At 43.9% G+C, this 15235-nt stretch overlaps 1 protein-coding gene across 1 annotated transcript in view; it reads left to right on the forward strand.

Moving 5' to 3' along the window:
- The first annotated feature begins 4531 nt into the window (after window positions 1–4531).
- The window catches only part of LOC119414352 (dnaJ homolog subfamily C member 1), a 16169-nt gene continuing 5465 nt past the window's right edge, over window positions 4532–15235 (forward strand). Inside the window, exons 1-2 of the mRNA XM_037681445.1 lie at window positions 4532–4537; window positions 4592–4691. Of these exons, the coding sequence (XP_037537373.1) occupies window positions 4532–4537; window positions 4592–4691 (106 nt within the window). The remainder of the gene's footprint in view (window positions 4538–4591; window positions 4692–15235) is intronic.

Raw genomic sequence — 15235 nt, forward strand, 5'->3', positions numbered from 1 at the left:
GTATCTGTATTTCTATTTTATGTTTTCCTGTCTGCTGTGCATGTTTGGTTCTTTTGTACAGCACTTTGGTTGGCCTTGTTGCTGTTTTAAGTGCTATATAAATAAATTGGTATGGTATGGTATGGTAGTTTGGATGTGAACCAAGGTTTATCATTATTGAAAATGACTCTGGAGCGTGATGGGATGATGCTGTCCTCACAGAAATGTAAATATGACGTCACAGTGTTTGTGTATTTGTCTAGACTGTCTGTAGAAGCCCTGAACAGGTCCCAGTCTGTGGTGTCTAAACACGTGCGTAGCTCCTCCACAGCTTCACTGGTCCACTTTTTGGATGTCCTCACCACAGGTTTTGAGAGCTTCAGTCTCTGTCTGTATGCAGGTATGAGGTGAATCATCTCATGATCTGAGAGACCCAGGGCAGCACGAGGCACAGCACGATAAGCACCGCTCACTGTGGTGTAACAGTGATCCAGCGTGTTTCCTTCTCTGGTCGGGCATTTAATAAACTGTTTATATTTAGGTAGTTCATGCCTGAGGTTTGCTTTGTTAAAATCTCCAATGATAATGACAAGGGAGTCCGCAAAATCCGCTCTACACTTGTGATCTGGTCCGTGAGCGCGCGCTCAGCCTCGTGACGGTGGGATGTAAACAGCGGCCAGAATGAATGAAGTGAACTCACGTGGAGAGTAGAACGGTTTGCAGTTTATGAAGAGATTTTCCAGAGAAGGAGAGCAGTGCTGGGAGATCACTGTCACGTCGGAGCACCAGGCGTTGTTGATAAAAAACAGACTCCTCCGCCTTCTTTCTTTCCTCCGGAAAGTTCCCGCTGTCTGTCAGCGCGGAGGAGCTGGAAACCCTCGAGATGGAGCGTGGAGTCCGGGGTCTGCTCGTTGAGCCATGTCTCCGTGAAGCACAGCACACAGGAGGAGGAAAAATCGGTGTTCCTTCTCATCAGCAGCGCTATCTCGTCCATTCTGTTGTAGAGTGAACGGACGTTGGAGAGGAATATCCCAGGTAAAGGCGTGCGTGTACCGCACCTCCGGAGACGCATGAGCGCTCCGGCTCTTCTGCCCCTCCTGCAAAGTCTCGCTCTTTTGGCCAAAAAGTGCACAAGTTCTGCAGCAGGCACTAAAAAAACTGGAGTAATGTCCTCGTGGTTTGAAATTCTGATGTTTAGTAGCTCCTTGCGAGTGTAGGAGCACGCAGACACATAATTAACACATCTTATCCACCCCTGGAGCCCAGCCGCCTTGGAACTTTTTATCTACCTTGGCGACCTCAACCACGGTTATGGATAAGCTACCCCAAAGTCCTCCAACTCAGCTTTCTCCATGGGATTGAGAAGGTCCGATAAGTATTATTTCCACCTCTCGACGACATCACTGGTTGAGGTCAACTGCACCACACTTTGACTGAACACGGTGTTAATAAAACACTGTTTTCCCCTCCTCAGGTGCCTAATGGTTTGCAAGAATCTCTTTGGAGCCGATTTTGCTATTTAAACAGTACACAGAAACCAGGCTCTGATTAACAGAGGAAAAAATGTTGAAATGGAAGATGAGTGTACAGCTTTCTTTCAGGAAAACTGTTATACTTCTTTCCAACAGCAGGTGGCGGTGTAAGCTTACTTTTACCGGTAGGAGTCGATGACGACTTCCTGTGAACCGTCCTGTTGACATCCGGTTGTTAGCCGTTAGCTACGATGTAGCACACGGTCCAACATGGTTCAAATCAGCATTTATGGACAGATTTAAAGCTTCCAACGTGGCGTCGCTTCACAAGCACGCCTTATCTGCATGTACACATGAGTTTAGGAACAGTGTCAGACTTTATTCAGCGTTTTTAAACACAAAGGTGGACTCAGTTAAAACGAGCTTCATTTCCGGGGTCACGTGACTTTACAGACACGTGCACATCGGAGGTGGGCTTTATGCACTGACATCAGAGTGAGAGGACGTACAGAGATACGTCACCAGCTTCTCAGCGAACCAAAATGACCCAAACAGCGGTTCACAACCAATCACAGCTCGTGACAGCTTGCTTCAAGCTAGCAGTTAGCATTAACAGTCTGGTCAAATTATCGCCCATTAAACTTCAAAAATGCACAATTTTACTGTGAAAATGTAACGAATCAGCCTTGGAACAGCTCCTGAGACGGCGCTCAGTTCCACAGACAGCGTCTTCCCATTTAAAACACGACTCGGAACGAGTCCAGTAAACAGAATCGGGTCAGACACGCAGAACCCCCGTTCATGCTACAGTTTCAAACAGAATGAAGCGTCTTTTTCTCTGCTTACATCTTAGTTACACAAACAGATTGACAATTTTCAGCTTTAAAATGAACACATTGACGTAATTGCAGCTCTCTGACCACCAAAAGCCTGAATTATGCCTGTACCAAGTTCAAAACTCGGACTCTTTCATGTGCCAACATGCAGCGTTATTTTACAACAACACAGATCTCGTGTCACACACATTTATATCTCTTTAGAAACCTGTCGGGCCACCAAATGTAGTAAAGGTGGGGGACAGCTTAACTGTACCTTCACTACTAATTAATTATTTAAATACAACGGGTTCTTTCTTTTTCGAGTTAAATTAATGCCATGTGACTGAGATAACTGTGAGTATTGTTTAATCAGTGACAGGAGACATTATTTTTCTTTGACCCATCAGAATAAATGCGGCCATTTATTTAACAGAATCAAAATTTAACATCAAAACATTGTACACTTGATTCGCTGATCTGGTTCTGATTAACAAAACTTGGCACGCTTTACTAGCAAGACAACAGAACATTTCTGAAGGCATCTAGATTGATTTACTGGCGGAAAGATTTACAAGAGGAGTTATTTAGAGGAAGATGGATGAAGGAAAGATGTAGGGTTTTTTTTTACCAGAATTAGCACGCTTCTTTCAACACTAGCTCAAACCTCTGGTACACTTAGCGCGCGACGACTCGTTACCTTCGCAGAAGATGAATCAGCTCCGGTACCGGGTCCATTTCAACGCTACCTTTCCAGCGTCTCCAGTTAAAGCGGCTGGTCATTGTCAGAAGTCGTGTGGTTTACTCCGCTAAACAGAACCAGCTCCCTTCGAGGTTGTAGGCGTTACGCCCGGGTAAGTTCACAGCAAGGCGCTGTGTCTCCGTCAGAGATTCCACTCAGAAGTGGAATACTCCAGAAGGCTTGAGAAGACGCCATCAAAGACTGAGTTCGACTCAGATCAAAGACTGAAGAGTCGAGAAGACTCCATGAAAGACTGGTCCAAGACTGATCCAAGATTCTATAGTTCTAGGAAGTGTGGACTTTTTAAAGAGTCCTCACTTCCGGTCACTTAGTACTTCCTGATTGGTTGAAACAACCAACAGGGGGTGGTTCTAGTGATGCCAGAGGGTTATTAAAAGTCAAGAGAGGGTTCAGGAATGTTTAGGAACGTTTAGTACAGACAGAGAAATGTTTTGAAGAAGTGAGAGGAACGCAGATTCCAGTGGCAGTTATTTACCGTCTGCTAGGTTTAAAAACAATACAGTTTGTTCTAATAACTCGTTCTCTGACTGTCTCTGACTTTTGACCGACATTACTGACTTCTCAATCAGACAGAAGATCAAAATGCATAATTACTTTGTAAATAGACATTTAACTTGATTTCTAAGTCTAATGAGGTTTAAAAAATCATTAATACTGTTTCACAGTTGATTTAAATGAGTGGTTTACTTTCAACATTAGAAATGATATGAACTAAACACACTTTTGATTATCAAGATATTGTAAAATAGTAATGATAATATAAAAAGAAGAGTGTTCTTTCAATTGATTAATTCAGGATACAACTAGACAGTCTCTGGATGAGCTAATTTGTATTTCTGGATTCAAATCAATGAAATAACAGTTCCTGTCCCCTGAAGGTCCTCAGAGACAGGTTGAGGTCGAGGCCTAGTTCACTCCACTGCTGACAACCAAAACCAGCTGCTCACATGGTCAAGAAGGACCAACAGCCTAATGATGGATCATTAGCACACTAATGGCTGATTACTATTCACAGGGGGTTGAGTGATACTAGCAATAACAGCATTGTAAGAGGGGGACAGTTGAACACGGAGGCTCCACCCCTGTTTAATGATGGACGATTTCTTTTCACAAAGATGGCCTCCTTTACTCCTCTCTGAGGAGTTGAGGGAGTATCAGAGAAACTGAGACGTTTATTTTCTAAACACAACGTCCCAGTGGCTTTTAAAGCCCAAAATACGTTAAAGACTGGTTCATCCCAAAGTGAGCATGTGAGCAGCTGGTTTTGGTTGTCATCAACAAACTGGTTGATCCACTATGAGAAGGTGCTATTTATACGACTGAGCTGAATACAGCACCTCAGACTGAAGTCTTTCGGATGAACGATGATACGTTTCAACATTTTTTTGTTGTTGTTTTGTTTTTTGAATGTCCAGAGGACCAGCTTTGACTTTTTTAGATTTTTCTACCTGGATTTTTGAGCATGCATCAGGATATTAACTGCTTCTTTGTCCAAATTCTAGATGACTGTTCCCTGTATCATCTTGGTGTTTCCTGTGTCTTGGTGTTGATGATGTTGACAGTTCTTTGTCCTGCAGGAGGTGAAGCAGTTCTATGAGGACTACCAGCAGATAAAGCAACAGCAGAAGGAAGAAGCTGAAGCAGAACAGGAAGCTGTCAGCAGTAAGAACTCTTTCTACTGTCTCCTGATGCATGCTCAATAATACATGTAGAAAATTATAAAACTGTTAATAAAGTCAGGTCCTTTGCATGGGTTTCAAAAAAATGTAGAAACGTTTTGTCTTTCATCCGAAAGTCTTCCTCAGTCTGAGGTGCTGTATTCAGCTCAGTCTTATAAATAACACCTTCTTATAGTGGATCAACCAGTTTGTTGTTGACATTCAAACCTAGCTGTTCACATGATCAAGGATCATTAGCACCTGATGGCTGCTTATTAATCACAGGGGGCTGGGTGATACTAGCAATAACAGCATTGTAAGAGGGGGACAGATGGAACACGGAGGCTCCACCCCTGTTTAATAATGGATGGGTTCTTTTCACAAAGATGGCCTCCTTTGCTCCTCTCTCAAACCATCGTTCCTCTCTATCCAGGATGTGAACATCTTCATCCCTGAAAGAGTGACCTCTGACCTGGAGATGAGTGTAGACCTCAGAGTCCTGGCCTGATGATGTTGATCTTCTGAGCTGGTCCATCCTTTTGACCTGGTCTGATCTAGGCAAGACCACATTTCAGCAAGTGATGGACTTCACAGAGAAGGCACGCTTAGCACAGCATGTCCAGTCCAAGACCCGACAACAAAATAAGTTCAATTTACTGATAACTCATCAAGCCTATCCCACTTCTAATAACAAAACTTACAACTTACGAAACACCACCTCTCTTTCTCTATTCAAGACTGCTCTGAAAACACATCTCTTTAGACTCGCTTATCCTTAACTTTGCTGTATGTATTTTATATTCTTTATGTATTTTATATTCTTTATGTATTTTCTTACTGTAAAGTGTCCTTGGGTGTCCTGAAAGGCGCTTTTTAAATAAAATGATTATTATTATTATTATTATTAAAACACTCAGTGTAGGACAACACTCCAGTAGTCAATTATATGCCAGGTAGACAGAAAAGTGGGTGAAGAATTTATCTGACAGACAGCTCACCCAGCCAGAGACAGAGATTCTTGCCAGGGGACTGAACTTTGCGGTTGCGCTAAGTAGAATTCCTCTGGTGGAGATGATCACAGCCACAGAATCAGCCATCTGCAACAACAAAATGAAAGAGGCTGAAGCAGAACAGCTCAGAATCAAAGTTTCATCCTGCCTCAGCAATGCCAAACCACCACCTTCCAACATCAGTAGAGAGGAGAGGGATGCACTCACCACTCTTAGCAAGGACAAAAACATCATCATTCTCCCAGCAGACAAAGGAAGGTGCACAGTGATTTTGAACCAGAAAGACTATCATGAGAAAGTTATGACACTCCTTAGTGACTTAACCACAGCCGCTGAAAAGAGATCCAGGAAGTGGTTAGAAGTTGATAGATTGCCTGAACATTTTGGAGCAGGACAAGGCTATTGACCGTATTCTGTACCACAGACTGTACCCAGGGGAGGCCACACCTAGTAAGTAAGTAAGTAAGTAAAACTTTATTTATATAGCGCTTCTCAAGATAAAAATCACAAAATGCTTCAACAAATCAGATAAACAAAAGCAAAAAACAAATTCAGGCAAAAGCAGATTTAAAAAGATAAGTTTTTAGCTGATCTTTAAAAGAAATCACGGAGTCCACTGATCGGAGAGTTTGAGGAAGAGAGTTCCAGAGTCTTGGAGCCACGGAAGAAAAGGCTGTATCTCCTTTAGTTCTCAATTTTGTCTGGGGGACAGTCAGCAGGCCTTGATCACAAGACCTCAGAGCTCTGATCGGTGTGTAGGGATGTAAAAGTTCTGTTATGTAATTTGGTGGTTGACCATGTAAAGCTCTCCAGGTTAAAACCAAAGCCTTAAAATCCACTCGATGTTGAACTGGGAACCAATGCAGTTGTTTTAAAAAGTGGTGTTACATGGCAATACTTTGATGATCCAGTCAGGAGTCGAGCCGCAGCATTTTGCACAGACTGCAACCGGTCTAGGGAGGTTTTTTTAAACATGTATACAGTGCATTACAATAATCCAGGTGAGATGAAACAAATGCATGAATTAACATTTCCATTTCTGGACGGGAAACAATATGGCTAAGTTTGGCGATGTTACGCAGATGGTAGAAACAGGAACGAACCAGAGACTTAATATGATTTTCCAGAGTAAAACAAGAGTCAAAAGTTAGCCCAAGATTTCTAACCGAAGACTTAGCTAATTGACCAAGAGGTCCAAGGTTCTGCTTTATCACTGCAGTTGTTTTTTCTGGAGCAAAGATGATTTACTTCAGTTTTCTCGCTGTTCAGCTGAAGAAAACTTTCTGTCATCCAGCTTTTAACTGAATCCATACAGTTGAGTAAGATTTGTATTTTTAAAACCTCATTTGGTAAAAAAAAAGATGTACAACTGAATGTCATCAACATAACAGTGATATGAGATATCCTTAAAAGATGACAGTATTGGACCAAGAGGGAGCAGATAGAGCAAAAACAACAATGGCCCCAGAACAGAGCCCTGAGGAACACCAAAATGAACAGGGCAGGACTGGGATCTGAAAGTAGAGGAAGCCAAGAAGACTGATCTATCGGACAGGTTAGAGAAATAAGTTGCCCTTGCTTCTTTAGCTGCATTGTTAAAAGAGGCTAAAAGATCCTTTAAAAACAGAAGATGCACCTGTACATTAGTTTTCTTCCACAAACATTCAGTTTTTCTGCAAGAACGCTTTAAACATTGAATGCTGTCATTTATTCACGGTCTGGGGTTAGAGACAGGCAATGACCTCTTTTTGATAGGGCAAATATTGTCTAAAACAGAGAGACAATGTTCATTAAAATGATCAGTCAGTAAAACTACATCATTAAAGGAGATAAAGTCTGTATGGTTTACCTAAAATCCACAAACAAGGTGTACCTTTAAGACCTATTGTTAGCATGATTAACTCTGTCACTTACAATGTTTCCAAATATCTGGCGTCTGTACTCATCCCTTTAGTTGGCAGCTCAGAACACCACATACAGAACACCATGGACTTTGTGGACAAGGTGAGGGATGTCATCATGGAGACTGATGAAACAATGGTCTCTTTTGATGTCACATCACTCTTTACGTGCATTCCTGTTGATGATGCAGTAGAGGTGGTCAGTTTAAGATTAAAATCAGACACCACTCTGAGCAGCAGGACCACACTTTCCACAGAACAACTGTGTCAACTCTTGAAACTGTGCCTGCAGTCAACCTACTTCACATATGGGGAGCAATATTATAGGCAGAAACATGGGTGTGCTATGGGGTCTCCAGTTTCTCCTATTGTTGCCAACCTGTACATGGAGGAGGTAGAAAAGAGAGCCTTGACATCCTTTTCAGGGACACCACCAAGTCATTGGTTCAGGTATGTTGACGACACCTGGGTTAAAATCAAATCTCAGGAAGTCCAACATTTTACTGACCACATCAACTCTGTGGATAAATACATCAAGTTCACACGAGAAGATGTAAAAAATGGCAAGTTGGCTTTCTTGGACTGTGAGGTCTCAGTCTCTGATAGAGGACTTTTGCAAACTGAGGTGTACCGCAAACCCACCCACACAGACCAGTGTTTGCAGTTTGACTCCCATCACCCTTTGGAGCACAAGTTAGGAGTCATCAGGACTCTGTACCACAGAGCAGACAGCGTCCCCACTAGCTCAGGAGCCAGGCAAGGCCAGATTAACCATATGGGCAACTGGGCAAGTGCCCAGGGCCCACGATCCCTAATGGGCCCAGAGCAGTGAGGGCACAAGCAAAATATCTGGTTATATCCTGCTATATGATAATCTGTCAGCCCGAGCCCTGTGCTGCACAGAGACCGCTGCGCTGCAATTGGGCCGCCTCGCCTCCTCCCAGCACCGGCCGCTGCAGGTCTCGGGTTTTTAGGCCCGAGCAGCAAAGCGCTGTGAAGGTCTATTGTAATCGCTCTGTTCATTAGGCCCGAGCAGCAATTTTTCCATCGAATGAATTGGCCTTTTTGAGGCCTGAAAACTCACCAAATTTGGCGGACGCATCAGGACTGCATAAAAATTACATATTTTAAGGGCGTTGCAAAAATTGGTAACTGAAACGGCTCAACAGCCCCACCTGGAAATAATTAAAAAAACCTCCTCCATAACCTTATTTTGTCGTACAAGCATAACATTTGGTACCCATGTCCAACTCCTCAAGATGCACAGAAAACCCTCTGGCACCAATTCAGTACGATAAACAGAAAGGAATCTTTGTTATAATCAGTAAATTTTTTGTTGCAAACATTCATTGATAATCTTGTTATTACATTTGAAGTCAACTAAGTTACAGTCATTTAATTTTAATGCTACATGTTTGTCAGTTGACCCTACAACTGGGTAACAGTAGACCTAGCCCATTACTGGACTTTTGATGAGGTATTTTAAGTTACTAATAAACAAGATGGATGATGATCAAATTTCTTTATGCAAGGCATTAGTAAGAATGAGTGATTATTATTATTATTGTTTCATATTGGCTAGTGTTTTTTTTCCTACAAGTGGCTGAGTGGTTAGAGCAGTCATCCTCTAATGCAAAAGTTTGGGGTTTGAATCCACCAGCAGTCACATGCCGAAGTGTCCCTGGGTTTCTTCTTGTTGTGCCATTAGCTCTAAAATACTTATTGAATCGAGTGTTTACTTGTGTAGGTAAAACTAGATGTTAAACATCCCGTTAAAATACACCAGAATGCAGGAAGTGGCATCTACTTTTAAAAATTTAGTGCCCCCCCCCCCCAACACACACACACACACATTACAAATGCTTTTGACGCCAGTGGCCAATTCGCTGCTAAACAAGTACGCATACGGTGTTCAGAGTGCGTTCGACTTAACTCAGTCTTGATGATTTGCGTCAACAAGAGGACATAGTAGTAGGAATGTGCAGTATGGCGTAAAATTCATATCACGATATGTATTGTGAAGGGTGGTGATAACGATATATATCACGATATCAGAGTCAAAGATTCTTTATTGTCATTCGCACCTCATGTGGTACATGTGGTGGAGCGAAATTATGTACACAAGGTCCCAGTTACATCCAACAATAAAATGTATAAGAAAAACAGTAATAACATCTAAGATATGAACTAAGAAAAACATCAACTAAATATACACTAAGCACTCATAACATAAAACATTGAACATCAGCACAAACATGAACATGAGTCTGTGAGCAGATGTGCACGCATGAACACATCCACATTGAAACAGATCAGCAGCAGCATGAAACAGATCAGCAGCAACATGATGGGGTTTTTCACAGTGATTATTCTAGTTAGAGATTCATGAGTCTAACAGCCTCAGGGTAGAAGCTTTTTATATGTTTATATGTTTTATATGTCTTTGGTATAAAACTTGCAATAGGAATGAAAAAAAGCACAGGGTGTCCTTTTGCCTTCATATATTTTGAATTAAGAAAATTCCACTACTAGGTCCAGAGAGTTTTTAAATAATAAAAAAAATCAAGTATTAGGCTTCTTTCTTGTAGTGCAAAACAGAGCAAAAGATCAAATGTAGTTTTAGCCATATGTTTTAAACAAAAAAATATGTTGTTAACTCTTCACAGTTTCCAGTCTTCTCACTTAAGAAATGAACGGCAACAGAGCAGCAACTGAAACACTTCACCTCCAAACCTCTAGAGGGCGCCTCCTTCTGCTTTAATGGAGCTGACACAAAATGAGTCTGTGGCTTTGACCAGAGGGTCTCGCAGTAAAATCACACAACACAGCGTTCTTTCACTGATCAGAGAGCAGGTTTCTCTAAAGATGACCAACGCTTACTTTAACTTTCGACAGAAAAAAAACAACTTTCGATGGAACTCAGCGTTTTGCACATGCGTTTGAATACGACAAAACTACAGCAAGCCGGACGTGGTTAGCTTGTAGCTTCGCTACTTAGCTCTCGAAGAAAAGACTTTAACACCACTTACACACAGTTTTCAACTGAAAAAAGTAAATATTAAATCTGACAACTCTGATTTTACATCAGACACAGCATTACTGCGGTTAGCCGATAGAAGACAGATCTTTATCATAGGCTAAATTATTGTTTCTACCATGTACCATATATATCACGCATTCCTACATAGTAGCATTTATAGTTCTATGAGCATTTGGATTTTTATACATAAAAATACACTTGATAGTTAGAATTTGAAGTATATTTACTTATATTATGGTAAATTATTGAAGATTGTTGCCCAGGGTACAGTGAAGTGTTAATCTAGCCCTGGAGCCAGGCAGAATGAGAAATCCCACACAAGACAGACTCTAGAGCAATGCTATCCCAACTGGGACTTCCTGAAAGAAGAAACTGTAAGGGGAAACAATGTCCTTTCTCCTCCTCCCCCGCCCAGGTTGTTTGCTCGGAAGGAACACATACTTATCTGCTGTGTCACCTCTGTTCCCACTTTTATAGACTATCCTGGTGCATGCTCAATAATCCAGGTAGATAAAATCTAAAAAAAGTTCCATCTGGTCCTCTGGACATTCAAAAAAAAATTTTTTTTAATTGTTGAAGTGTTTCATCTTTCATCTGAAAGACTTCCTCAGTCTGAGGTGCTGTATTCAGCTCAGTCTTATAAATAGCACCCTCTCGCAGTGGATCAACCAATTTGCTGCTGACAGAGGTCCAGAGGACCAGATTTAACATTTTTAGATTTTATAGACTCTGTTTATCCACCCCGTGACACTTCCTGTTTTCAATTCCTATCCAATCAAACACCTTACAGACATTCTGAAGTCCCTGTCCAATCAATCAGACACACATTAGCTGTCATCTCTTTCTCTGAGTACGTGACACATTCCTCTCCATTAGACAGATTTTAGCACACACACATAATCTTACAATGACTGTGAGACTCTGATTATCTCCTTGGTAACCCATCATATTATCAAGTTTTAGATTGCTTACCAAAGTCGTTCTGACCTATTAAGTTGCTCTTTAACTCATCATTAATTATTTTATAATCCCCAAACATACTCAGATTATGTGACTATAATTTAACTGTATAGTTAATCTTATATAACTGAACAAGAACCTTTGAGGTTGTTTTCTCATTAAAGGCCTTATAAGGAACTATTTTCCTACTGACAGCAGAAAGTGCCATGGTTGATTTTAAAAGTTAGCAGTCACTAAAAAGATATTATTTATCAGCTTATGGCCTAGTTTACACATTTGACAGATACTCTAGTCATCTTTAAATGATCTGTTTTTTATAATTCATAATTAAACATTATATTCACCAACCCATATGTTATTTTCTACAATTTCTCATCAAATGTTATTTTATTCCTAACAAAACCCAAACAGGACTCCAGTCAGCCATCAGGTGAAAAGGAGAAACCCAGACCAGTGGTCATTCCATATGTTGAACCAGGAACCAGTTTCCTTGAGAGGGGCTGGACACTCTTCCACACTGGAGTTGCCCCTGGTGAGAGGCGCCGAGCAGGCGTGGGCGTACTTATTGCCCCCCAACTTGATGCCTGTGTGTTGGGGTTCACCCCAGTGAATGAGAGGGTGGCCTCCCTCCGCCTATGTGTGGGGGGGACAGGTTCTGACTGTCGTTTGTGCTTATGCACCAAACGGCAGTTCTGATTATCCACCGTTTCTGGAGTCCTTGGAGGGGGTACTGGAAAGTGCACCTCCTGGGGACTCCCTCGTTCTGCTGGGGGACTTCAATGCTCATGTGGGCAATGACAGTGAGACCCGGAGGGGTGTGGTTGGGAGGAACGGCCCCCCTGATCTGAACCAGAGTGGTGTTCTGTTGTTGGACTTCTGTGCTCGTCATGGATTGTCAATAACAAACACCTTGTTCAAACACAAGGGTGTCCATATGTGCTCTTGGCACCAGGACACCCTAGGCCGCAGTTCGATGATCGACTTTGTCATCGTCTCATCTGATCTGCGGCCACATGTCTTGGACACTCGTGTGAAGAGAGGGGCGGAGCTGTCAACTGATCACTACCTGGTGGTGAGTTGGCTCCGATGGTGGGGGAGGATGCCGGTTAGACCTGGCAGACCCAAACGTATTGTGAGGGTTTGCTGGGAATGTCTGGCAGAGTCTCCTGTGAGACAGAGTTTTAACTCCCACCTCCGGGAGAACTTTGAACATGTTCCGAGGGAGGTGGGGGACATTGGTCTGAGTGGACCATGTTTCGTGCCTCTATTGTCGAGGCGGCTTACCAGAGCTGCAGCTGCAAGGTTGTCGGTGCCTGTCGCGGCAGCAACCCTCGAACCCGATGGTGGACACGGTCGGTGAGGGATGCTGTCAGGCTGAAGAAGGAGTCCTATCGGGCCTTTTTGGCCTGTGGGACCCCGGAAGCAGCTGATGGGTACCTGCAGTCCAAGCGACTTGCGGCTCAGGTGTTGCTGAGGTAAAAACTCGGGCATGGGAGGAGTTCGGAGAACGACTTCCGCATGGCTTCGAGGCAATTCTGGTCCACCATCCGGCGTCTCAGGGGGTGAAAGCGGTACGCCACCAACACTGTTTATAGTGGGAGTGGTGGGCTGCTGACCTCAACTCGAGATGTTGTGGGTTGGTGGGCGGAATACTTTGAAGACCTCCTCAATCCCACCGGCACGTCTTCCACTGAGGAAGCGGAGCCTGGGAACTCTGGGTCGGGCCCTCCAATCTCTGGTGCTGAGGTCACCGAGGTGGTTAAAAAGCTCCTCGGTGGCAGGGCCCCAGGGGTGGATGAGATTCGCCCAGAGTTCCTTAAGGCTCTGGATGTTGTAGGGTTGTGTTGGCTTATGCGACTCTGCAATATTGCGTGGACGTCGGGGGAAGTTCCCCTGGATTGGCAGACCGGGGTGGTGGTCCCCCTATTCAAAAAGGGGGACCATAGAGTGTGTTCCAACTACAGGGGAATCACGCTCTTAAGCCTCCCTGGTAAGGTCTATTCGGGGTTCTGGAGAGGAGGGTCCGTCAGATAGTCGAACCTCGGATTCAGGAGGAGCAGTGCGGTTTTCGTCCTATGCATGGAACACTGGACCAGCTCTACACTCTCAGCAGGGTCCTGGAGGGTGCGTGGGAGTTTGCCCAATCAGTCTACATGTGCTTTGTGGACTTGGAGAAGGCGTTCGACCGTGTCCCTCGGGGGACCCTGTGGGGGGTACTCTGGAAGTATGGGATACCGGGCCCTTTGATACGGGCTGTTAGGTCCCTGTATGACCGGTGTCAGAGCCTGGTCCGCATCGCCGGCAGTAAGTCGGGCTTGTTCCCGGTGAGAGTTGGACTCCGCCAAGGTTGTCCTTTGTCACAGATTCTGTTCATAACTTTTATTGACAGAATTTCTAAGGCGCAGCCAAGGTGTCGAGGGGTTCCGTTTTGGTGGCCTTAGGATTGTGTCTCTGCTTTTTGCAGATGACGTGGTCTTATTGGCTTCATCAGATCATGATCTACAGCTTTCGCTGGAGCGGTTCACAGCCGAATGCGACGCGGCCGGGATGAAGATCAGTTCCTCCAAATCCGAGGCCATGGTCTTGAGCCGGAAAAGGGTAGAGTGCCCTCTCCGGGTCAGGGAGGAGGTCCTACCCCAAGTGGAGGAGTTCAAGTATCTTGGGGTCTTGTTCACGAATGAGGGAAAAATAGAGCGTGAGATCGATAGGCGGATAGGTGCAGCATCTGCAGTGAAGCAGGCGCTATAATGGTCTGTCTTGGTGAAGAGAGAGCTGAGTCAAAAGGCGAAGCTCTCAATTTACCGATCCATCTACGTCCTACCCTCATCTATGGTCACGCGCTTTGGGTTGTGACCGAAAGAATGAGATCTCGGATACAAGCGGCCGAAATGAGTTTTCTCCGCAGGGTGTCTGGGCTCTCCCTTAAAAACAGGGTGAGAAGCTCGATCATCCGGGAGGGACTCAGAGTAGAGCCGCTGCTTCTCCACGTCGAGAGGAGCCAGTTGAGGTGGCTTGGGCATCTGTTTAGGATGCCTTCTGGACGCCTCCCTGGTGAGGTGTTCCGGACACGTCCCACCGGAAGGAGGCCCAGAGGAAGACCCAGGACACGCTGGAGGGACTATGTTTCTTGGCTGGCCTGGGAACGCCTCAGGATTCCCCCGGAAGAGCTGGCCCAAGTGGCTGGGGAGAGGGAAGTCTGGGCCTCCCTACTTAGGCTGCTACCCCCACGACCCGACCCCGGATAAGCGGAAGAAAATGGATGGATGGATGGATGGATAATTAAACATTATATTCACAAACCCATATGTTATTTTCTACAATTTCTCATCAAATGTTATTTTATTCCTAACAAAACCCAAACAGGACTCCAGTCAGCCAGCAGGTGAAAAGGAGGAACCCAGACCAGTGGTCATTCCATATGTTGAGGGAGTATCAGAGAAACTGAGACGTTTATTTTCTAAACATAACGTCCCAGTGACTTTTAAACCCCAAAATACATTAAAGACTGGTTCATCCAAAAGATCCAGTCCCCCGGCACAAACAGAGTAATATTGTATCCTGATGCATGCTCAATAATCCAGGTAGAAAAATCTAAAAAAGTTAAATCTGGTCCTCTGGACATTCAAAAAAACAAAAC

This window comes from Nematolebias whitei, chromosome 9 (genome assembly GCF_014905685.2).
Source record: "Nematolebias whitei isolate Nwh7 chromosome 9, NemWhi1, whole genome shotgun sequence".
NCBI classification, from domain to species: Eukaryota; Metazoa; Chordata; class Actinopteri; order Cyprinodontiformes; family Rivulidae; genus Nematolebias; species Nematolebias whitei.